The 25,755-nt window shown below is 37.8% G+C and overlaps 1 protein-coding gene across 4 annotated transcripts in view; it reads right to left on the bottom strand.

The window, feature by feature from the left end:
- NAA35 (N-alpha-acetyltransferase 35, NatC auxiliary subunit) overlaps positions 1 to 25,755 on the bottom strand; it is a 94,790-nt gene that overhangs the window by 49,743 nt on the left and 19,292 nt on the right. For all 4 annotated transcript variants that reach the window (XM_028122234.2, XM_028122237.2, XM_028122236.2 and 1 more), the window contains exons 7-11: positions 10,665 to 10,731; positions 10,019 to 10,062; positions 8,799 to 8,849; positions 8,064 to 8,147; positions 6,840 to 6,954 (exon numbers count right to left, since the gene is read on the bottom strand). In XM_028122234.2, the coding sequence (XP_027978035.2) occupies positions 6,840 to 6,954; positions 8,064 to 8,147; positions 8,799 to 8,849; positions 10,019 to 10,062; positions 10,665 to 10,731 (361 nt within the window). The remainder of the gene's footprint in view (positions 1 to 6,839; positions 6,955 to 8,063; positions 8,148 to 8,798; positions 8,850 to 10,018; positions 10,063 to 10,664; positions 10,732 to 25,755) is intronic.

The raw sequence follows: 25,755 nt of genomic DNA, 5'->3' as shown, positions 1-25,755 counted from the left end.
GCGTTAAATCAATAGACTGCTTTGGGTATTATGGCCATTTTAATATTTGTTCTCCTAATCCATGACCATGGAGTATCTTTTCATTTGTTTGTGTCATCTTCAATTTCTTTCATCAATGTTTTATATAGTTTTCAGAACACATGTCTGTCCCCTCCTTGATTAAGTTTATCCCTAGGTATTATTTTTGGTGCAACTGTAAATGGAATACTTTTCTTAATTTTTCTGCTACTTCATTATTAGTATATAGAAATGCAACAGATTTCTGTATATTGATTTTGTACCGTCAACCTTACTGAATTCATGTATCATTTCTAGTAGTTCTCTGGTAGAGTCTTCAGAGTTTTCTATATATAGTATCATGTCATCTGCAAATAGTGAAAGCTTTATTTCTTCCTTATCAATGTCGATGCTTTCTCTCTTTCTTGTCTGATTGCTTGTGCCTATGACTTCCAGTACTATGTTGATATGACTTCCAGTACTATTTTGAATAAAAGTGGTGAGAGTGGACAACACTGTCTTGTTCTTGATCTTACAGGAAAGCTCTTAATTTTTCAGCATGGAGTATGCTGGCTGCGCATTTTTCAGACCTGGCCTTCATTCTCAACATATTGAGGTATGTTCCCTCTACACCGTTTTTGAGGGATTTATCAGGAATGGATGTTGTACTTGGTCAAATGCTTTTTCTGCATCTACTGGAATGATCCTATAGTTTTTTTTTCCATTCCCTTGTTGATGTGATACATCATACTGACTGATTTGGGAATCCTGAACCACCCTTTCATCACAGGAATAAATTCCATTTGATCATGGTGAATTTTTTTTTAATGTATTATTGAATGCAGTTTGCTAATACTTTGTTGAGGATTTCTGCATCTATGCTCATCAGGGATATTGGCCTCTAATTCTCTTTTTTGTAGTGTGTTTATCTGGTTTTGGTATCAGGGTAATGCTGACCTCATAGAATGAATTCAGAAGTTTTCTTTCCTCTTCTGTTTTTCAGAATAGTTTGAGAAGTACAGGTATTAGCTCTTCTTTAAATATCTGGTAGAATTTACCAGTGAAGCCGTCTAGTCCTGGACTTTTCTTTGTTGAGATTACTGATTGTTTCATTGCTGGTAACTGATCTGTTCAAATATTCTATTTCTTCCTGCTTCAGTTTTGGTAGTTTATATGTTTCTAGGAATGTATTCATTTCTTCTAGATTGTCCCAATCTTTTGGCATATAATTTTACATAACATTCTCATAATCCTTTCTATTTCTGTGGTGTTGTTTCTCCTCTTTCATTTCTGATTGAGTCCCTTTTCTCTCTTTTTTTGATGAGTTTGGCTAATGGTGTATCAATTTTGTTATCTTTTCTAAGACCCAGCTCCTGGATTCATTAATCTCTTCTATCATTTTTTTTTGTTTCTATTTCATGTATTTCTGCTTTAATCTTTATTATTTCCTTTCTTCTACTATTTTGGGGTTTTGTTTGTTCTAACTCCTTTAGGTGTAAGGTTAGGTTGTTTGAGATTTTTCTTGCTTCTTGAGGTAGGCCTGTATTGCTATAAACTTCTCTCTTAAAACCACTTTTGTAGCATCCAAAAGATTCTGGACTGTTGTTTTCATTTTTCTCCATGTATTATTTCCTCTTTGATTTCTTGGTTGATCCATTCATTGTTTAATAGCATGTTATTTAACCTCCATGTATTTGTGTTCTTTCCAGATTTTTTCTTGTGGTTGATTTCCAGTTTCATAGCACTGTGGTTGGAAAAGATGCATCTTGTTGACTTTGACCTTCCTGAATTTGTTGCGATTTGTTTTGTGGCCTACCGTGACCTATTCTGGAGAATGTTCCATGTGCACCTGAAAAGAATGTGCATTCTGAGGTGCCTCGGTGGCTCAGTAGGTTAAGCATCTGCCTTTGGCTCAAGTCATGATCTCAGGGTCTCGGGATCAAGCCCCATGTCAGGCTGCCCGCTCATCCAGGAGCCTGCTTCTCCCTCTCCTCTCCTCCCTGCTCACTCACTAATAAATAAAACCTTTAGAGGAAAAAAAAAAAGGGAAAAGGAAAAGGATGTGCATTCTGCCGATTTAGGAATGTTCCAAATATATCTGTTAGCTCTATTTGGTCCTAAGTGTCATTCAAAGCCACTGTTTTCTTGTTGACTTTCTGTTTGGATGATCTACCCACTGATGTAAGTGGGGTGTTAAAATCTCCTACTACTATTATAGTACTATTGTTTACTTCCTTTATGTTTATTAAAAGCTGCTTTATGTTTTTGGGTGCTCCCATTTTGGGTGCATAAATATTTACAATTGTTGTCTCTTCTTGTTGGATTGTTCCTTTTATGATTGTGTAGTATCCTTCTTTGGCTCTTGTTACAGTATTTTTTTTAAAAGTCTACTTTGTTTCATTTAAGTACTGCTATACACTGGCTTTCTTTTCACTTCCATTTGCATGATAAGTGTTTTTCTACCTCTTCACTTTCAATCTGCATGTGTCCCCCTTTAGGTCTGAAACGAGTCTCCTATAGGCAGCATATAGATGGATCTTGTTTTTTTTTAATCCATTCCACCATCCTATGTCTTTTGATTGGTGCATTTAGTCCATTTACATTCAAAGTAACAAGTGACAGGCATGTACTTACTGCCATTTTGTTACTTGCTTTCTGGCTGGTTTTCTAATTCTCTGTTCTCTTGCTTTCTTCTCTCACAGTTTGTTGGCTTTCTTTGGTGAAGCTTTCTTTCCTCTATTACTTCTTGGAATAGTTTGATATATTTGGATTCCTTTCTCTTTATTTTTTGTATATCTATCACTGGTTTTTGATTTGTGGTTACTATCAGGTTTACATATAACAACATATGTATACAGCAGTCTACATTAATTTGATGGTTGCTTAAGTTTGAAGCCATTCTGAAAGCACTAAATTTTTACTCCTCGCCCCCACATTTTAGGTATGTAGTGTCCTACTTTACATCTTTTTATTTTGTGAAACCCTTGACTAATTTCTAAAGATATACTTACTTTATAGCTTTTGTGCTTCCCACTTTTCTTACTCCTGTTTATGGTCTTTCCTTCCCATTCAGACTCCCCTTTAACATTTCTTATAGAACTGGCTTAGCAGTGATGAATTCCTTTAACTTTTGTTTGTCTGGGAAACGATCTCTCCTTCTATTCTGAATGACAGCCTTGCTGGATAGATTTGGTTGCAAGTTTTTTTCTGTTAGCACTCTGAATATATCATGCCACACCTTCTGGCCTGCAGAGTTCCTGCTAAAAAATCGGCTGATAGCCTTATCAGATTTCCCTTGTATATAACTGTCTTCTTTTGTTTTCCTGCTTTATAAATCCTCTTTAGTCCTACTTTTTGCCATTTTAATTACTATGTGTTTTGGTGTGGATCTCCTCAGGTTTATTTTGTTGAGGAATCTTTGTGCTTCCTGGATCTGGATTTGTTTCCTTCCCTAGATTCAAGAAGTTTTCCATTATTATTTCTTCAAATAAATTTTCTGCCCCCTTTTTGCTGTCTTCTCCTTCTGGGATCCCTATAATGTGAATGTTGTTACACTTGACAATATTGCTAAGTTCCCTTAATCTATTCTTTTTGATTGTTCTTTTTCTCTTTCTCCTGTTTGGCTTAAGTGCTTTCCATTATTCTGTTCTCCAGGTCACTGCATCTGTTCTTCTGCTTCCTCTAGTCTACTATTCATTCCCTTTAGTGTATTTTTAATTTTAGTTATTAAGTTCTTCAACTCCAACAGGTTCTTTTCTGTATTACATCTCTTTGTTGAGGATCTCACTGAGATTTATCACACTTTCTCAAGTTCAGTGAGTATCTTTATGACCATTACTTTGAATTCCCTATCAGGCATATTACTTACCTCAGTTTCATTTAGGTCTCTTGCTGTGATTTTGTCCTGTTCTTTCATTCGGGACGTATTTCTGTCTCATTTTGTCTAACTCTCTGTGTCTGTTCCTTTGTGTTAGGAAAGTCAGCTTTGTCTCCTGCTCTTGAAAGTAGTGGCCTTATAAGGGGCGCCTGAGCGGCAGTCAGTTGGGTGTCTGACTCTTGGTTTCGTCTCAAGTCATGATCTCAGGGACGTGAGATTGAGCCGTGCGCTGGGCTCCACCTCAGTGCAGAGTCTGCTTAAGTTTCTCTTTCCCCCTGCTTATCCCCCCAAATAAATAAATAAATCTAAAAAAAAAAAATAGTGACCTCATGAAGAAGAGGCTCTGTGGTGGCCTGCAGTACAATGTCTCCTGTTCACCAGAACCTGGTGCTTCAGGGTATCTCCTATGTGTGTTATGTGCACCTTACTGTTGTGACTGAGCCATGTTTGCCTTCAGTCCAGTCATCTGCAATGGCTCTCTTTGCCTGCTGTGGGCAAAGTTTGGTCCCTGTGTTACTTGTGGGCTAGTCTGGTGCTGCCTTGGGCTTGAATTGGGTCAGACTAGGCATTTGCCAGAGCCGTGGTCACACAGTACCACAGGCTACTTTCCCTGTGTCATCAACTGAGCATTTTGTTGGTGGGCGGGGCCCGCAGTCAGACCCTGTGTGTGCCCCCAACGCATTGTGGGGCTGCAGTTGGATCAGGGTGTGTGGTTTCTTGCCCTCTCCCCAGGATAAAAGTCACTTTGAGGGGCACTGATCCCTGCTGGGGATGCTTGTACGCTGCCATACTTGCAGTGCCACTTTGGATGGACTCCAGTTGAGGATGTGTCAGAGGGGGCGGGTCTGCAAGGGAATGCAAGGAGGGGCATGCAGTGTTAGCAAGGTTTGTGCCAGTTTGCTGTGGCAGGGTAATGTAGAGGCTTTGTGAAAACTCCTGCAGTGGTTGTGTTGGAGGGGGCAGGTCTGAAGAGGACGGGGATGGGATGTGCTGTTGGTAAGCTAGGTGAAGAGTGTGCAGCACAGTTTCCACAGGCATCTGTTTCTAGCTGGGTAGGCAGGGAGGGAAATGGCACCCACCAGCTCTTTTGTTTTTAGAGAAGTCTCCTACAGATCCCTGCCCCTACAGCACACTTGAGTCCAGCAAATAAATTTTGTTCTGCTTCTAGTTCAAGATTAGAAACCATCCCCCCAACCAAATTTTCAAACTGCTGTTTCTATGCTATATCTCAGCAGGGTTGTTATGCTGTCTCTTGAAGTGCAGGGACTCAGTTTCCTATTGCCCTCTAGCTCAGAGCTGAGCCTGATGACTTTTAAAGTTCTGGGCATTAAGCCCCACTGATTTTAAGAACCCAAGAAGCTAAACCCCTCTGGTTTTCAAAGCTGAATGTTTTGGGGATTCGTCTTCCTAGAGTAGGTCCTTCATGCCTCCATGTGGGGTCTGCTCCTCTCCCCTCTCTGTATCCTTGGTGTTCCTCACTCCCACAGACAGCCCCAAGGGTCCATTTAGCTTCTGACCATGTCTCTGCCCTTCCTACCCTCTTCCAATGTGGCCTCTTTATATTTAGCTGTGGAGAGTCTGTTCTGCCAGTCTTCACGTCATTTTCTGGGTTATTTACACTGATGTGGGTGTTATAAAGTATATCTGTGAAATGAGGTGAGCCTAGGATCCTCCTATTCTGCCATCTTCCCCAGAATCCCCTTAGTCCCTTGTTTCAATGGAGCATATACACCAGTAGTATCTTCGAAAGCTTTTGGGAGATTAATTTTGAGACTTTAAATACTTACAATTTCTTTCTTCACAATTAAATGATAGTTTGAAACTAGGATTCAAGATTAGAAACCATCCCCCCACCCAAATTCTGAAAACATTGCTCCAGCTTCTTTTAATCACAACTCTGAGATATACTCAACATATCATATAATTCATCTATTAAAAGTGTACAATTTAGAGAATATAAATATCTCATTATAATGAGTTTTAAGAATCACAGTTGCTACCTATCAGCTAAAATGTTAACTCAGGGAGTACCTGGGTGGCTTAGGGGGGTTAAGTGTCTGCCTCTGGCTCAGGTCATGATCCCAGAGTCCTGGGATCAAGTCCTGCGTCAGGTGCCCTGCTCAGTGGAAAGCCTGCTTCTTCTTCACCCTCTGCCCCTTCCCCCCATTCATGCTCTCTATCGCAAATAAACAAAATCTTTAAAAAGAAATAAAAATAGGGGTGCCTGGGTGGCTCAGTCGTTAAGCGTCTGCCTTTGGCTCAGGTCGTGATCACAGGGTCCTGGGATCGAGGCCCACATTGGGCTCCCTGCTCGGCGGGAAGCCTGCTTCTCCCTCTCCCACTCCCCCTGCCTGTGTTCCCTCTCTGGCTCTTGCTGTCTCTCTTTCAAATAAATAAAATATATATAAAAAAAAAGAAATAAAAATAAAATGTTAACTCAGCTGCAACTCTAACAAAGGTACATTATTCCTTTCATTTTAAGAAATATTTCATAAATAAAATCTACCGTCAACAATGTGCCAAGCATCATAGAGACACACAAACAAGACAGTTCCTGGCCTAAAATACTGTTACAGAAAAACAAACAAGTAAACAACTGCAATGAGACCACAGAGGGTACAGGCCCAGTATTCAGGGAATACTATGTAATCAAGGTGATGATCTCTCAAAGGAGTAAAGGGGAGAGTTGATTAAAAAAGAGTGTACTGCTGACATCACAGAATGATCACTTGACAGTAAATATTCAGAGCCCAAACAGTAAGATACAGGAGATGGTCAAGTTCTATAGTACAATTTTTGGTCTATAATATATTTAAAAGAAAGCATAGATACTATATAAGTTTATGGAGTAAAACATTCCAAGGTCCAAACAGATGGACTGACACATGAATTTTAGAACAAACCAAACTTTATATAATCTGGATGGGTAAGAAAAAAAAGAGTAGGAGTAAAAACAGACAATTACCTCCTTTTGTAGTATCATTCTGAGCCTGGATGCCATGATGCAATGAATTATGAATGGCAGAAAGAAGATCTGCTGCTTGAACCATCAATTTTTGAGCTTCTGCAACAGCACTGGTCTAGCAAATAAATCACCAAAAACATTCTTACATATTCTTTCACTGAAAGATATACATTAAATAGGAAAATCCTATAAACAATAATGAAATTAAATGTTGTAATGACATCGGTTTTCACAAACTATTCACTTAATACAGGATGCTCAGATCCTGTTAGGATAGAAATTATTATTATTTTTAAAGATTTTATTTATTTAATTGACAGAGAGAGACACAGCAAGAGAGGGAACACAAGCAGAGGGAATGGGAGGGGGGAGAAGCAGGCTTCCTGCAGAGCAGGGAGCCTGATGCGGGCTTCAATCCCAGGACCCCGGGATCATGACCTGAGCCGAAGGCAGACACCCAACGACTGAGCCACCCAGGCGCCCCTAGAAATTATTTTTTTTACCCATTTCTATTCTTGTGGGAGCCATTAAAAAATAATAGGAAACATTTCTAGCTTGTTCTGTTCATCTTATATTTAAAAAAAAGAAAGGAAAAAAATTGAGTTGCAGTCAACTGGAAAATTTCAACATTTCTACTATGCCATTCATTAAGGTGAAATTAAAAAAAAAAAAAACAGAAAAAAGAGACTTAGGAGTTAGATCAATGGTAAAGGTTGGATCTCTATTCACCCACTTCCTAATTATCCACAAATTAGTCTGTAATTGACTTGAATTAATGCAAATACACACGAAGAAAAAATATTCACCATCCAGGGCTTTTTTGGTTCTACACCAACAGTTAATTATTGAACTGAATGAAAGAAGAGGTCTACCTGAAATTCCCATTTTTGCTTTCTCCTTTTCAATTCACAAGACAGGACTACACACAAGCAATTTCAGTTTCTATTATTGTACCAGTATTAAGTCTTATAAAATATTATTTTTATATATCAACAACAGACACAGATATGTTATGGAACAGAATGTAAATTCATGTGACTTTTTGAGAAAATTATTTAATATCTCTAATATCATATATATATAATACATAAAATATACCAAATGCTGAACGCTGTATATGTGTGATTGGAGGCGTTCCAATGGAAAAGTCTCAGAACTACTTCCAGTAACACACTATGTCCTGCCCCCCCAAAAAGCCCATTTAAATAGATTAAACGCTCTTACCTCTTTCTTAGTAAAGGCTATAAGCACTGTCAGTAACACTCGAGTGAATTTCACTCTGCTGAATACTGCTAAACACTGTTGATGCTAAAAAATAAGAAACCACTAAAAGTTAAAAGATGCAAAGTCTGTCAAAGGAATTTCATTTTAAAATATAGTATTTTAAGTCCTAAATTTCAATGCTAATAACTTACTATATTACAAACACCTTCACTTACAGTCTTTTAAATGCCTGAAAATGAGCTGCAGAAAATAAAACAAAGCCTGTTCTACTGAAATAGAAATATAAAGTAAAGCTTCTTTATCAATGGGATGGATTTTTTCTTAAGTAAAAAGTTAAGACTATTTTCTCAAAAACTGATTTAATTAACATTTTAAACAGAATTGATGAAAAGATGCTTTAAGTAGAGTCAGAAAATTAAGGATCCAGACAAAGGTTTAGTACTTTCCACACTGTTCAAGTTGTGGGTTTTGCCAAATTTTGACGTATCATCCGTAAAAAATAATTTTTCTTCCTACCTCACAGGAATATTGAAGAGCTTTGAAATCATGTATTTGAAAGAGCTGCATTATTATTCTATCAAAACAAATACAAGGGAAATAAAATCCCTTGCAATGTCCAACTTTTAAAGAAATACCTTAAAAAGGGCTTCCATAAATTATAACGCAGTTCATAAAACTACAACATTAAGAGGTAGACTTCTCTGATATTATCTACCAGAAAATAAGTTCAATTACTTCTAGTTCAACTTCTGGATCTCTTTCTTCTCCTTGTCGACTTCGAGTACTCTAAAATTTTAAAAAATGTGAATTAAAATAAACATAAACTTGCAGAAATATTAGCTTATACATATACAAGGTAAAGTGCTAAATTAATTTTTTGAGTATACGTAAGAATCTATTTTTAAGAAAAATATTTGGAAGAAAAAAGATCTAGTATTTATTTTCCTATTAATACTTATACAGAAAGTCCATTTTGATATAAATTATTAAAATCATACAGAATAAGGTATTACAAACAGCAAAAGCCAACAATGAAATAAGGTAAGTACATGGCACATGGTACTTCCTTCTTTTTAAAAGGACGTATTAATTGAAACTCTTGATGCTCTCAAAATTAACCCTGTTAGAAAAAAATAGTAACCTTTATACAAATCACATCATAAAGTCACATTGTAAATACTGATTGTTCTACACTGAAATGCAAAACCTCTTGCATGAGTAACAATATGACTGACTATTTTGACAACTATAGGGCAGTTACTACAAGAAGATCTGGCAGAAGATCTGGCTGTGCCAGCTGCCCTTCCGAGTGGCATGCCCTTCAGTAGACTCAGACAGTTTATTCTTTTAAGCTGTATTTCCTCACCTAAAACTAGGGCACTATGTGCATTTTATTGCCTAATTCACTACTTAATTATAAATATCAACTAAGGCAATAATATAAAATTGCTTTGACGACCATGTTGTGTTATACAAGTATAGAAGAACAGCAGAAATGTAACTTTTTTCCTTTTTTTAAATCTCTATGAGAACCAAATCGTTAGGGTCTTCTGGCTGAAGGGTATCATTCATAGAAGTCATTCACCAGATTTGGGATACCGAGATTGTCCACTACATTGCAGACTTTGTAATAGCTGTGGAAGAAGATCGTCCTTACCTTTGAGGAGCTTAAAATTCTAGACTATGCTATTCTTAAAAAAGCATACTTATAATTCTAAAACACTGGCAAAAAATTGACTAATCTTCAAGGTTAAATTTTCAGTACTTGAAAAGGACATTAATTCACCAGAAACAACTGCTCTAGCTGTTTTCAAATGAATTGCAAAGAAGGCACAGCATATATAAAGGAAGCTGGTGGCCCTCCCTATAGTAGCTGTTTGTAATTAGCTAAAGGTAACTTGACATTTAGAAGAATGCAAAAATCCTATACCAAAGCAAATAGAAAAGAAATATACCTTTACTCTTCTTTGCATGTCATCCTCCACATCTTTTAGCATGCCTAGAAAGAGAGACAATGCTGAGCGAAATAAGTCAATCAGAGAAAGACATGTATCATATGACCTCACTGATATGAGGAATTCTTAATCTCAGGAAACAAACTGAGTGTTGCTGGAGTGGGGGTGGGGTGGGAGGGATGGGGTGGCTGGGTGATAGACATTGGGGAGGATATGTGCTGTGGTGAGCGCTGTGAAGTGTGCAAGACTGTTGAATCACAGATCTGTACCTCTGAAACAAATAATGCAATATATGTTAAGGGAAAAAAAAAGAAGATAGCAGGAGGGGAAGAATGAAGGGGGGAAATTGGAGGGGGAGATGAACCATGAGAGACGATGGACTCTGAAAAACAAACTGAGGGTTCTAAAGGGGAGGGGGTGGGGGGATGGGTTAGCCTGGTGATGGGTATTAAAGAGGGCACGTTCTGCATGGAGCACTGGGTGTTATGCACAAACAATGAATCACGGAACACTACATCACAAACTAATGATGTAATGTGTGGTGATTAACATAACAATAAAAATTTTAAAAAAAGAAAGACAATGAGTTTAAACAGGAAACAAATCCAAATACAAAACTTGTGTGTCATCTTATAAATTGTTTTACCTGTAACTCGAAGGTCTGTCACACTGTTAGCCATTTTAAATCCATAAGTCATTGACTGAAAATCTTCCTGTACAGGAAAGGAATAATTAGGCCCTTGAATAGTAGCAAAACCTTTCATTATATTCCTCTTACAAAATCACTATTTGCTAATATGAACATAGAATGAAATGTCATTCTGCTTGTCTAAATATTACTATCATACATCCACACTTTCCCTACAGTGTATCCTTAAAACACCATATTCTAATGCTATCTCCACCTTTAATCGTTTGCCCTTAGGCAATTTAAATACACTTGCATTTAGTATGTTCACTTGCAAAATACGGTTAATGCTAACAGTATCAGAAAGTAATAATTCCCACTTACAAAGTATTCTCACGTTCACAAGTGAACAGTAAATACACATTAATTACCGCTTGATAAGTTTGCAAGATTTATATAAGACTTTTACTTCAAAAATTATCAAATGCTTGTTTACACACTGTTAGGCCACAAAAATTAAGCCTTCTCAAACAAAATTACTCAAAGTGATAGCAAAACATACTTCCACTTCAGCCCCACGTGAAGAAAAAATTATTCATACATACATGGATTCCCACCTGCAAAGTCATTTAAAATAGTGCCGAGACATTAACAAATTAAGTAGTTTGCTAGACTCACTTTGAAAACTGAATTTAGTATCATTTGGCTGATTCAATTAAGTTACAAGCTCTATTAAAAGAATGTTTCTGTTGTATTATAATTCTTATAAAAAGGTACATAGAAGCCCTAATACATTGGAATAATAGGCATTTATAGCAGTAGCCAGAGCTAGGGCAACATTTCTGTGGATTCTTAACAAAAACATGAGTACACAATCCATATCATGTACTATATGTTATGAACTGACAGAGAAAAAAAAAATGTCCCTGGGTTCAAAGAACTGTTGTTAGTGGTGTTATAGGACTCGGAGGATTGGGTCTCTTAAAAATCTCAGGTTGTGTTACAGAGCTATAAGCTTATCCTCTAGGCAAAGTTTATACTCTATCCCTACTTGGCCGCCAAATAGGATTCTTATGCTTTACACATCTAATAAGGAACTCTCCCAGTGTTTACCACGTTGCTAAATGGTACCTCCATCCACCCACAGTTACTCTGGCTGAAAACCTACACTTCCAATTCCTCTAGTTTTCCTTTTTTTTTTTGAAAGAGAGCGAGCGAGCAGGGGAGAGGGAGAAAGAGCATCTCAAGCAGACTCCATGCCCAGTGTGAAGCCTGATGCAGGGTTTGATCTCAAGACCCTAAGATCATGACCTCACCCAAAAGCGAGTTGGACACTTAACCGACTGAGCCACCCAGGCACCCCTCCTCTCATTTTCCTACACCCTGTATCAAACCATCAGAAAACCCAATAGGCTCAACCTTCAATGTCTCATTTAAGTTTAACTCCCACCTTTCAGTTATCTCTAGTGAAGTCACCACCCCCTCTCACTTCCACAGCTGCCTCCACACAGGTCACCCCCCCTCCCATGCTCGTCCCTGCTACAATTTATTCACTGCCAGAAGCCAAAGAGATTGTTTTAAAATAAGTCATTTCACATCACCTCCTACTCAAAACCTTCCAGTTGTTTCCCTGCTCACAGGAAAATCCAAAACCCCACATGAACAGAGGCCCACCACCAATTACCATGCAGCTCTGGCCTCCCTCTCCAACGTCCTTCTTGTCATCCATCAGACACATCAAACACCTTCTCTTCTCAGGACCTCTGTACTTGCTGACCCCTCCCCACAAAGTTTCTTCCTAAGATTTCCAGAGCCCCATCCCTCCCTATATTCTAGCTTCTGTTCCACTGTCAATTCCTCATAGAGGTTTGCCCTATGTATTCTAAAACAGCACCCTTCACCATTCTATTTGCCCTGTCCCTGCTTCACTCTTCTTCACAGAACACCTGACATGATGTGTTTACTGACACACTATCTCTCCCAAGGAATGCAAAATCAATGACATCAAGGCTCTGTTGTTTTCAGTGCTTTATCTCCAGGTCTTAGAACTGTACCGGGCACAAAGTACTGTTAAAAAAAATATTTGTCCAGGCGCCTGGGTGTTTTGGTAGGTTGGGTGACTGACTCTTGATCTCCAGGTCCTGAGTTCAAGCCCCATGTTAAAAAATAAAAAATAAAATGCTTTAAAAAAATTAAAAAAAAAATCTGTCAAGTGAATGATGACCTACTATAGGGCAGGGCTGTGCCTGGTCATCTTCCTAAGTAGATCAGGTTGACTATAAGATACCTGGGGGAGTGGTGGAGACTATGGCAAGCTGGAGAATACACACTTCACGTAAAGGAAACGAGCCACTACCTATCCTATTGACTAAAGAATGCAAAGCTAGTGTTTTTCAGAACAAAAAAATCTAATGTAAAATCCTCCAATTTTTAAAATGTTACTAATTTTTTAAAAATTAAGTAAGCCAATACTGTGAAGACAAAACACTCCAGTAAGTCCTATCTATGCACTGCTTTCCAGGAGGAGGCTAAGGAAAAGCATTTATATGACAGAATATCACAGGTCTGCATAATAGTCGCCTCAGTAACAAGAACTTAATCTAAGTCATTGGAGGACTGAAGCAGAGGAGTTATATAAACAGATGATACCATTAAAAGATCACTCTTAAAAACCGTGTAGATTTAACAAGGACAAAAGTCAAGGTCAAACCAGGGAGACCAGATACGGGACACAAACCAAAAATGCAAGCAGGAGCTGACAGTGATTTGGATTGAGATTATAACTGGAAGCGATGAGAAGTTGTTGAAATCAGGATATATTGAAAAAGTAAAGCTAATGTGATGTGCCAATGAAGTGAATGTGGGGTATAAGGTAAGTTGTGCAATCAAGGATCATTTTTAGGTGTTTGGTCTGAGGAACTGGTATATGAAGGTACAATTTATTGAGATGGGGCAGACTTTCAGAAATGGAGTACAATTTTAGTTATGTTAAGTTTAGAATTTCTTTAGTTATCCAAGTGAAGATTTCAGGAAGGCACTTGTGTGAGTCTGAAAGTCAGGGGAGGAATCAGGACCAGAAATATAAATTTGGGCTTCATCAGCACAGAGTTGGTATTAAAAGGTGCAGAACTATAGGACATCAACTGAAGCAGAAGTTATAGAAGAGCCCAGGAGTAGTTCCAGCCATCTAGAGAAGCAAGCACAAGAAATGGGGTAACCAGTGAGGAATAAAGAAAACCAAGAGACGGCTGTACCAGGAAGATGAGATGAAACTCTTTCAAAGAGAGGTCAACTGTGTCCAATGATACTGGTGGTTGGAGAGGGAGAGGTGAGAACAAGGGATTTAGCAAGACGGATATTATGGACCTTGTTAAGACCAACTTCTGTGCAGTTGTAGAGAAAGAATGTCTAATAGGAGGGTGAGAACAGATAGGAAAAATAAATATTAACAGCTCATTCAAGGAGTTTTTTGCATTTGATATTAGATATAAGGAGCCATGGGATCAAGGGAACTGGGTTGCTTTAAACTGAATGATATTTAAGTATGTTTATATGCCAAAAGTATAATGTAGTAGGGAAGGAGACACTAATAATGCAATACAAAGAAGGGATAATGACTGCACAAGGCAAGAGGGGACAGAATCTAGAACACAAGAGGAGGCTGAGCTTGGATTATCAGGGTACTTACATTTTCACAAGACAGAAAGCAGATAATGTGGGTACCAACACAGGTTAGCATATGTGACTGAGAAGATGGGGTACATCGACCCACATCTGATTCAATCTAATATTTCATTAAGGTACAAGGTAAGCTGATAGAGAGGAGGGTTGGCAATGGAGGTGTGGAGAAGTAAAAGATGTGGAGAAGTCACTGAGAGGCTGTTAAAGAAAGCTTACCACAGAAGGACAGGGCTGTCTTTAGTGCTGAGCGCCCATCTGAAATTTGCAGTCCTAAAATTAAAGTGAGAATAGACACACAGATGTGGGTTTTCTCTAGCAGCCTTCTGCTGTTTGGGTGCAAGCAGCAAGTAGGCAGATGGTTGGAGTTTTGCCATATAAGTGACACATTATGATGAGATGAGAGGGGCAAGGGAGAAGGGTGTTTGAGAAAGAATGATTTCACCACTGGACCATGGAAATGAGGACACGACAAAAGTAACAGAAAACTAAAGGAGCAGCATCTGGGAATTGGAGGTCTCTGTGGAACTGAAGGATACTAGGAGTTGGGGAATCAGAACAAGGAAATCAAAAAGTAAGTTGTAGCGATCAAAGGATAATATTTTTGAAATCAAGAATTTGGAGGTGTAGACTACTAAGGAAAATTTTCTCCTCACTTATTCATTTCTGAACCATTTTCATTCAGACCACACAATGAGGGCTGGTATGGGCCAGACACCCAGGAGTACAATGGCAAAATACAATCACAGCCACTAGGGTGATGAAGATGTCCTGAGGGGTAAAGCCCCATGTGCTTTACTGTATTTTACAATGTCTTTACAATACTGCCAAGATAATAACTGCAGAAAGTTATCTGGATACTCAGGATTCTATAAAACATGCAGCCCCACAAAGAAATTTGGAATAGTAAAACATTTACAATCATAAGTGTAGTAGAACACCCAATACCTGTACTAAATGTGATTCCAACCAAACCAGTGATCTTGACTGTACTAATAATGTAATATTCTAATAAAGTAAAATTTTTTTCAACCCCTTCTAAAACAATTACAGTATATCGGTTACAACTTATTACTGCTTTAAAAATTCATTTCACAATAAGTCAATCAGAGAAAGACATGTATCATATGACCTCAGTGATATGAGGAATTCTTAATCTCAGGAAACAAACAGGGTTGCTGGAGTGGTGGGGGGTGGGAGGGACGGGGTGGCTGGGTGATAGACATTGGGGAGGGTATGGGCTATGGTGAGCGCTGTGAATTGTGTAAGACTGTTGAATCACAGACCTGTACCTCTGAAACAAATAATGCATATATGTTAAGAAAAAAAAAAAGGATAGCAGGAGGGGAAGAATGAAGTGGGGTAAATCGGAGGGGGAGACAAACCATGAGAGACGATGGACTCTGAAAAACAAACTGAGGGTTCTAGAGGGGAGGGGGGTGGGGGGATGGGTTAGCCTGGTGATGGGTATTAAAGAGGGCACATTCTGCGTGGAGCACTGGGTGTTATGCACAAACAATGGATCATGAAACACTACATCAAAAACTAATGGTGTAGTATGGTGATTAACATAACAATAAAAAATTTTAAAGGGAAAAAAATTCATTTCACAGATAAAGTAGTTTGCATAAAGATTTCAGATGCTCCTGAAATAACTTGATTCATTCAACTAAACCTGAGTACCTTCTACAGACTAGATACTGAGTAACACAATAAAGCTACAAGTAAGGGTAAAACATGCCCACAGATGATTCAGATTAAGACTTCAAACAATTTAAATGTCTACTAATAAGTGGCTTGTAATTCACTGTATATACAACGGAATACAAATGATAATAACAGCTAACATTATTAAGTACTTACTATGTGCCAGGCACTGCTCTAAACATTTTACTTGTATTAACTTCATTAACCCTCAAAATAATGCTCTGAGGTGGGGACTATTACAAACTATATTTTATAAATGAGGACACTGAGGCATAGAAACTTAAATTCCCAAACACCACAAAGCATGTAAGTGAAATAGAAAGAACACAAACTTAGGTGATATCAATCCCCAGAGGCTGTACTTTTTAAACTTTCTTTTGAAAAAATTTCTGAATAAAAAATAGCACAGAGAAGTTCCATATTCCTCCCCCATATTCTTCAAATAACATTTTACCACATTTGCATTATCATTCTCTATACTTTTTCTTACACATTTGAGACTAAGTTATAGATTGTGATGCCCCCTTACCTCTAAATACTTCAGTGTGATTTCCCAAAACCATAAATCATTCTCTTACATAACCATGGTACAATGATCAAATTTGGAAATTCATATCTCTTGAATGTGGGGCATTTCCTTGGTCCTTATCTTTCATGCCCTGACATTTTGGAATAGTACAGGCCGAAGTTATTTTTAATGACTACATCCCTCAATATGGGTTTGCCTTATGTTTCTCCAAGATTAAATCCAATTTATGTCATATTTAATAGGAATACCACAGAAGTGATGTTGTGTTCTTCTCATGGAGCATTTTATCTGGAAGCACATGATGCTGAACCGTCCCATTATTGGTGATATTAAGTCTAGCCATTTAGCTAAGGTGGTATCTGCCATGTTTCTTCACTGTAAACGAATCATTTTCCCTCTGTAATTAATATCTTGTGGGAAGATACTTGGAGGCTAGGTACAAATCCTGTGCTTGTTATACTTTTGTTTACTAGTTTTAGCATCCTTTAATAATTCTTGCCAGAAATATTCAAAACCTGTACTCTTAACATGAAGCTATGCAGCCAATAAAAAACAATGAGGTAGCTCTCTACCTACAATATACTGGTACATACAGAAATCTATTCTCTATTGTCTACAGAAAAAAGTTGCAAATAGTTTACATAATTCCATCATGTTAAGTAAAATACACGTGTATACATATAGAAAATATTTGGAGAAATACACACCAAGTGTGTAACAGTGTTTACTCTTTGCCAGGCAAACCAGAACTTTTATAATTTATCTTTGTATTAAAAATATATTTGGTTGCAAAGAGGAGGAAAATCCAACTACAGTGACTTAAGTGATGCATACTTATATCATGCCAAATAAGAGGAATATCAGAAGTAATCTTTCTGCTTCACCATCCTAAGCTCTGAGGCTGTCTTAGATTTACATGTTGACAAAATGAAGCAGGACCTACCTCCAAATATCACATCTATGTTCCAAAAAAAAAAAAAATGACAGGAGAAGGGGTACACCATAAGGGGTGCACCATACATTATTACTCAAACTGGCATACTACTGAGAGTAAAAGGGGATACTATTAAAAACTACACCAGGATAAAAGGTGCCAAGCAGGACTGTTCCATGCAAGCCAGTATGCAGGCACCAGCTGTTAACAGAAGAATGTGCTAAGAAGGGCAGAGAAAAAAACTGAAGTCTGTATGGGCAAGTCAGGAGACTGGGATCCAAGTCTAAAGATAAGTAGGACGTTTCCTTAAAAAGGAGAAAAGGCATAAGAGCCAGGAGGAGCATCCTTAGTCTCCCTTCCACCCTCACCCTGCACAGCAAAGCAATATATGCCTGTCATTACAGGTGCAAATACCCAGTAGTATCTGCCGCAGTGCCTGGCACTAATTAAACAAATAAATTAATTAAACATATAAACAGTATCAGTCGAGGATACTTTTTTTAAAAGAGCCAGATAATATATATTTTCTGTTTTACAAGCCAAGTGGTAAAATGGAGATAATTATGTAGGTACTTATATCACTACTTAAATGTAACTATTTAAAACACAAAATAACAGGGGCATCTGGGTGGCTCAGTTGGTTAAGCGTCTACCTTTGGTTCAGGTATTGATCCCAGAGTCCTGGGATCAAGCCCTGTGTCAGGCTCCCTGCTCAGTGGGGAGTGTGCTTCTCCCTCTCCCTCTGCCCCCACACCCCCTGGCTCGTGCTCTCTCTCTCTGAAGTGAGTAAATAACCTTTAAAAAAAATTTAAAAATTTTTAAATTTTTTTAAAAAACACAAAAAACATTCTTAGCTCCAGGACCATAAAAAACATAGGCAACAGGCTGGGTAGGCCTGCAGGCTGTAGACTGCCAACCTCTGGTTCACAGGACTTCCTGAGGGTTTAGATGTGAGGTATGAGAGAAAGAGAAGAGTCAAGGATGACTCCAAAGTTTTTGTTCTGTACAACTAGAAGAACAGAGCTCCATTTGCTGAGATTGAGAAGACTACACAAGGAAGAAGTTAGGAGGCAATGGGAAAATCAGCAGCTCCATTTTGGAAATGTGATGTCTGAGCTAGACATCCAAGCGGAAAATGTAGAATAGGCAATAGCATGTGTGAGTCTGAGATTTAGGGAAGTCTATAAAGTCTAAGCTGAGGATACAAACTTAGGCTTCAGTAGCAGAGACAGAATTTAAGTCTATGAACCTGCATGAGATCATCAGGAGAATGAGTACAGAGAAGAGGTGTAAAGATAGGGCCTGAGCCACACCAGTGTTTAGAACTGTGCTGACCAATATGGCCATCACACAGCCAATTAAGAAGTGAGCACCTGAAATGTGGATAGTTCAAACCGAAATGTGCCGTAAGTGTAACATACATACCACACTTAGAATACTTGCTACAAAAAAAATGTAATTTTACATCTCATTAATTTTTATTTAAATTCAAGTTAGTTAACATATAGTGTATTATAGTTTCAGGGTAGAGTTTAGTGATTCATCAGTTGCATATAACACCCAGTGCTCATTACATCAAGTGCCATACTTAATGCCCTTCACGCAATTACCCTCTCCCCCCACCCACTTCCCCTCCAGCAACCCTTTGTTCCCTATAGTTAAGAATCTCTTGGGGTGCCTGCGTTGCTCAATGAGTTAAGCGTCCAACTCTTGATTTCAGCTCAGGTCATAATCTCAGGATCTTATGATCAAGCCCCACATTGGGTTCTGTGCTCAGTGTGGCATCTACTTCTTGCCCTCTCTCTCTTCCCCTCCCCCTGCTCAAGCGCACATTCTCTAAATAAATCTTAAAAAAAAAAAAAAAATCTCGGGGTGCCTGGTTGGCTCATTTGGTTAAGCATCTGTCTTCAGCTCAGGTCATGATCCCACGATCCTGGGATCGAGTCCCGCACTGGGCTCCCTGCTCAGCAGGGAGTCTGCTTCTCCCTCTCCCACTCCCCCTGCTTGTGCTCACTCTCTCTGTGTCAAATAAATAAAACCTTAAAAAAAAAAGTCTCTTACGTTTTGCCTGTTTTTATCTTATTTTTCCTTCCCTTCCCCTATGTTCATCTGTATTGTTTCTTATAATTCAACATATGAGTGAAATCATATGGTATTTGTCTTTCTCTGACTTATTTCTCTGAGCATAATACACTCTAGTTCCATCCACATTGTTGCAAACAGCAAGATTTCATTCTTTTTGATGGCTGAGTAATATTCCATTGTACATACATACACACACACACACACACACACACACACACACACACTACATCTTCTTTATCCATTCATCCGTCAATGGACATCTGGTTCTTTCCATATTTTGGCAATTCTCATTAATATTTTATAAATGATTATATACTGAAATATTATTTTAGATATACTGGGCTACATAAAATGTTACAAAAATTTCACCCATAGGCTACTAGAACATTTTAAATGATGTATATGGCTTGCATTCTGTATCAGGGAGTGTTGGCTTAGAGAATGAGATGACAAACAAGAACAACCAGTGAGGCAGGAAACCAGGGAAAAAGAGCATCTTAAAAGCCAAGAAAATAATTTGTTTCAAGTATGGACTCCATGTCAAAAATCTGATGACCAGTCAAGTTTAAGACCAAATAAAACCAATGGGTTTAGCAACACTGAGGTCTTAGATGACCATGACGATGAAGTTTTGGTGGAACACTATTCAAAGCCTGACTGGAGTGGATTTAAGAGAGAATGGACACCTCTTAAGGATTCTGGCTGAAAAGAACTGAATATAGAGCAGAAGCTAAAGTTATGTTATGCCAAGAAATGGTATTTTTAAGATGGAGGAAGAAAAGCCATGCTAACATGCAGATGGGAATGATCCAGTAGAGGGGCAAATTCATTATGCAAGGGACAGAAGGGAGAATTGCTAGAGGAATATTTTTTAATAAGACAGGGTATGGAATCCAATGCACAAGCAGAAGAGATCACCCTTAGATGAGAAGGTTCTTCTAGATAGCCAGAAGAGCCAAAGAACACAGAGCACCTGTGCAGGTAGGTGAGATTACTTCCATTTATTTAGTGCAGTAGGAAGGTAGGTTTGCTTCAAGTGAGGATGGTGAAAGTGTTAGAAGTCTGAGAGGGAGAGTGAATGACCTAGGGAAGGAGCCCACTTGAAGTTAGTGGTGATGAACTGAAAGTAGGACCAATCAGTGTGAATGTATTTTTCTCTAGTCACACTGAGATGTGCAAGTATAAAGACACAGTAGATAGAGGGCTAAACTCAACTAGAATTGAGGTACAATAAGGCAAGAGAGGAAGAGAGCTGAAAGTGTAGGCAAGGGAGTAACTGTAATGAAGGAAGACGGACTTAAAGTGAGAAAAGAGAGTCAAAAGGGTAATGACAGTAAAAAGTGATATAATAAATTGGAGTCCAAGTAGGGGTGAACTGCAGGAGTCAGAACACAAACAACATAGAAACACATGGTGGTCTGAGAATAGGATACTCCAAACTGAGATCAGTAAAGGGTTGTAATGACCAAGTCTAAAGTATAGTCATTAGAAAGAAAAATCCTAAAAACTTCCAAAGAAAAAACATGGGTGACATATAAAAGATCAGGATGGAAACACTAAAATTAAGAGTCACTGGAATAATGCCTAAAAAATTCTGAGGAAAATGATTTTCCAACCTAAAAATCTATTACAACCAAACTTTTAATCAAGTGTGAGAGTAGGGACATTTTCAGACATGCAAGTTCTCAAAATACAATTCCCTCCCTGTCTCTCCCCATGGAACTGGAAATGCTATACCACACAAATAATAAACTAAGAACAATAAATGAAATCCAGATAACTAGAAAACTAACAATAAAGAAAGGAAAATGGAATTCCCAGGAGAATAGAACCTGGGATCACAGCTGCACAGTGGACCTAGAAGGCAACTGATCCAGTCTGAATTAGGGAATAAAGGAGCTAAGAAAAAGAATTTCAAAAAATATATAAACTGATACACTATCTGATTATGTTTCATAATAATGGGAGGGGAAGAATCAAGGAGAAGTACACAGAAAACTAAGCAAACCAAAAAGAGGCAGTTATCACCTTCAAGAAAAATAAAAATTTGTATGAGAAAGGAAATGTATGCTACACCACTCTGGCTCATCTGTCATTAGTATTTATACAATCACAGTATTGTCAACACTGAATAATGACTTAACCAAAACCGAATTACTATTGGGGTACAGGAGGGGGTAATATATGGATGCCAGTTATATACTAAAAATGTGCTGACATATCCTAGTTAAAAATTGTTAAAACTATATAAAATTGTATAAAATAACTGTATAAAAATTGTTTATATCTAGAAATAAAAATATAAGTCTATTATCCAGAAATATGGAAATAAATAGTGGGAAAAAGCTAAACAGAATTTAATATTATTATGGAATGAGTAAGGAAAGAACAGAGAACTACAATTTTCCATCTTATATCCTATGGGCTACTTGATTTTGCATAATATATACAGATATTATTACTTTTATTAAAACACCCATCCAGGAAAAATTTTCAAAGAACAAAACTGAACATGACCAGATTACCTACTTTTAAGATGGTAGCTAAGTGGTAGTCAAGTAGACAGTGGCCTACAGGGAAAGACCGGGCCAGAAAGAAAAGTGCAGACACTCTCTCAAGAACCTAAATCTGAAGCTGACAAAAGCTCAAACTAAAGCAGGAACAATGAGAGAAGGAAAAGCTTCAAAAGACTGAAGACACTTGCAAGGTAAAAATAAAAGATTTCAATTAGATAACCCTGTAGATACCATTCTGCAAGATGCAGAATGCAAGAGAACCAGTGGTTTGATGGGGGAACAGTGGTTTCCATTTTGCACATGTATACAGGATATTAAGAAAGACACATGTCTCTAGTTCAGGAGTAAAAACAAAGCAGAGACACATCTGAGGACAAAATATACCAGCACCTAGGAACTGCAGAAGCAGCCATTTCAAAGAAATAATTTGTTTATTATAGTTTATTCTTACTTATTCATTACCAGGTCTCTTAAGGACTTTCAGTAGGCAATCAATTCTTTTTCTAATTATAAAAACAAGACATACTTATCTGGAAAAATCTGAAAAGTTTACAGAAATAAGAAAACATAATTTTTCCAGCCCAGGAGCTTTATACTTCTTTTCAGTCTTATTTTTACATAGTTGATTATACTGTGTGCTGCTTTCTTAACCCTTTAAAGTATACCCTCTCCCATGTTTTAAAGATTTTATTTGAGAGTGAGCGCACACAAGGAGGGAGGGGCAGAGAGAAGAGGGAGAAGCAGGCTCCCCAATGAGCAAGGAGCCCTTCTCGGGGCTCGATTCCAGGCCCCTAAGATCATGAACTGAGGCAAAGGCAGATGCTTAACCCACTAAGCCACTCAGCCACCCCCACGTCCCCATGATTTTAAACACTTTTTTCACTATCACTCTATATAATAAATTATGTGTAATAAATTATCCATAATTTACTTCAAGCAAACCCTAATGGTGGCATTTTGGTTGTTGCCAACTTTCACTATTAAAAACTGATTAAAGGGTTTTTGCATAAAGTATCCACATTTCTAATCATTTAAGGCTGAGTTCTAAAGATGAATTAGTTTCAGCTGTGCTAATGCATACTCCCACTAATAAAAACCAAATGACAACTTACTGCATCCTTAACCAATATTGAATATTCATTTAAAAATATATTTGATAGAAGAAAAATGAATTATTTTAACTGTATTTCTTGGATGACACAGACTAAATTTTTAAATGCTATGGCCATTTATTCCCCTCCTCCATGAGTAAGCTGTTTATTTTACTGCCTATTCATCTGGGCTTCAGTGTTATGCTTTATTTGAATGAGATCTTAACACAGAAATATAGATTATTTTTGTTATCTAGATTTTTTTGAAAAAAATTTTTCTATCAGCTTTTTCCTGTTGGTACTTTCCTTTATGATTTCTCCCATTTGTAAGTCCTTCATCCAGAGAATATGCAGAATTTCAATTTTAATTACTTACATTACAGAAAAATTTTCATTTACTTTTAAAACAAACTCATCCAGGCACATAATAAAAATTCCAACAGCACAAACAAGTATATCCCAACCCTCAAGATTCCAGTTATCTTATTGTAATGAAGATTTAACTACTTCCCATTTTAAAAAAGAAACCTATACATACTTTTCTATACCTGACTTATTTTACTTTATTTCGGAGGTCTGATCTTACTTGTACACATAAATCTACCTCCTTCTTTGTAAAGGGCGCATAATACTCCACCATATGAAGGTAGCATCATTTAACAAGTCTCCTATTGATGGACATTAAGGTAGTTTCTAGATTTTCATTACTACAAACAAAACTACAATTAATGTCCTTGTACATAAATCTTTGTACACAGCACAGATCTATTTGTAGAATAAATTCCTAAAAGTGAACCAGCTGTGGTAAGTCATATACATTTTAACTTATATTACCAACTGCTCTTTAAAACAGTTGTGTGAGTTTATAATACCATTAAGGAGTCTTGCTTACAGTGAAAACCTGAGTCCTGACTAATAAGTGTGGGGGAGGGGTACTAAGGTGAGAAAATCATCATTTTGCAGCCATCACGGTGAAGATTATTCCAAGCAAGCATCAATGGATGCTAAATCTAGGGGAAAGATTTTAATGAGCAGGATATTTGTATGACCTTAAAGAGTTTCCTTATGGAAGGCTTATTACATGCCAGGGGAGAAAACAGTAACCATATAGTAATCAGAAAACACCCTGGAACAAAATAACATCACCACTGAGGGGGCAGATGCATACTGCATGCCTCAACAGTGACACCAGAAGGAGGACACAATATCATTTGCATCATATTCCTACCAGGACTGCATATTCTAAATGTAATCAGGAGAAAAAACACACAAACCCCAAGTGAGGAACATTATAAGACAAACGAGGAGAGGCGTGTGTTCTCCAAAAACATCAATGACATGGAGACAAAGAAGGCAGAGGAACTGCTATAGACTAAAGGATACTAAAGAGGCAACTAAATGCAGGACATGATTCTAGACTGGATCCCGAACCGCAGGGAAAAAAAAAAACACTAAGAAGGATATTACTGGGTCACCTGACAGGAGCAGAATATGGAGAGTGGACTGTTATTACAGATTCACTGAGGTTGATAATTGTACTGTAGTAGTGTATGAAAGTACCTTTTTTCTTAGGAGATGCACACTGAGAAGTGTTTGTGGGGAGAAGGTCATAACGTATGCAACTTACTCTCCACCAATTCAAGGAAAAAACACACATACATGAGAGAGAAACTGAGAAAGTAAATGGGACAATGGATTAATAGCAGCTGAATCAACGTGAGGGATATATACTGTTCTTTGTGCTGTCACTATAACTTGTTAATTTGAAATTAAAGATTAAAAAGAGGGAAGCAATGACTATTGGTCTCTCACACACACAGCACATGTTGAGTGCCTGTTTCTCACCCTCATGGATAAGCACATTATACAAAATATCTAATCTTTGCCAATAATGGGTAAAAAATGGTATCTCAGTTTTAATCTGCACGTCTCTTACGTTACACATCTTATGTTTAAAGACCATTTCATTTTCTATAAACTGTCTTTTTAACTTTTTTTACACTTAAAATATTTCATCTATCTGCAATTTATTTTGATGTTGTCATAGACGGAATGTTTGTGTCCCCCCAAAATTCATATGTAAGTCCTAACACCCACTGCGATAGTATGAGGAGGTGGGGCCTCAGGGAGGTGATTAGGTCATGAGGGCAGAGCCCTCATGGATGGGATGAGCACCCTTATAACAGAGACCCAGAGAGCTCCCGTGCACTCTGTGCCAAGTGAGGACTCTCTGCAAGGATGACCATCTAGGAACCAGAGGGCAGGCCCTCACAAGCCACCAAAGCTGCTGGTGCCCTGATCGTGGACTTGTTAGTCTCCAGAACTACGAGAAATAAACTTCAGTTTACAAGCCACTCCATCTATGGTATTCTGCTATAATAACCCAACAGATTAAGGGAGGCATAAAATGATAAGTTAATTTTCAAGGGTGCTAACCAACTACTATAGCCCTGTTTGCTAAATGAATCCTTTCTCTGCCCGAGGATTAGGATTTTTGATGTCCTTTGGGTGTGGTGTGAGAATGTAAGTATTTAATAATATATATATCTCTTCTCACTTAACTTGAACT

Source organism: Eumetopias jubatus, unplaced genomic scaffold (genome assembly GCF_037043125.1).
Source record: "Eumetopias jubatus isolate StellerSeaLion01/CBP00866 unplaced genomic scaffold, mEumJub1_p1.0 scaffold_15, whole genome shotgun sequence".
NCBI classification, from domain to species: Eukaryota; Metazoa; Chordata; class Mammalia; order Carnivora; family Otariidae; genus Eumetopias; species Eumetopias jubatus.
The sequence above is the reverse complement of the archived record's forward strand: the minus strand, read 5'-3'. Positions and strand labels throughout refer to the sequence as shown.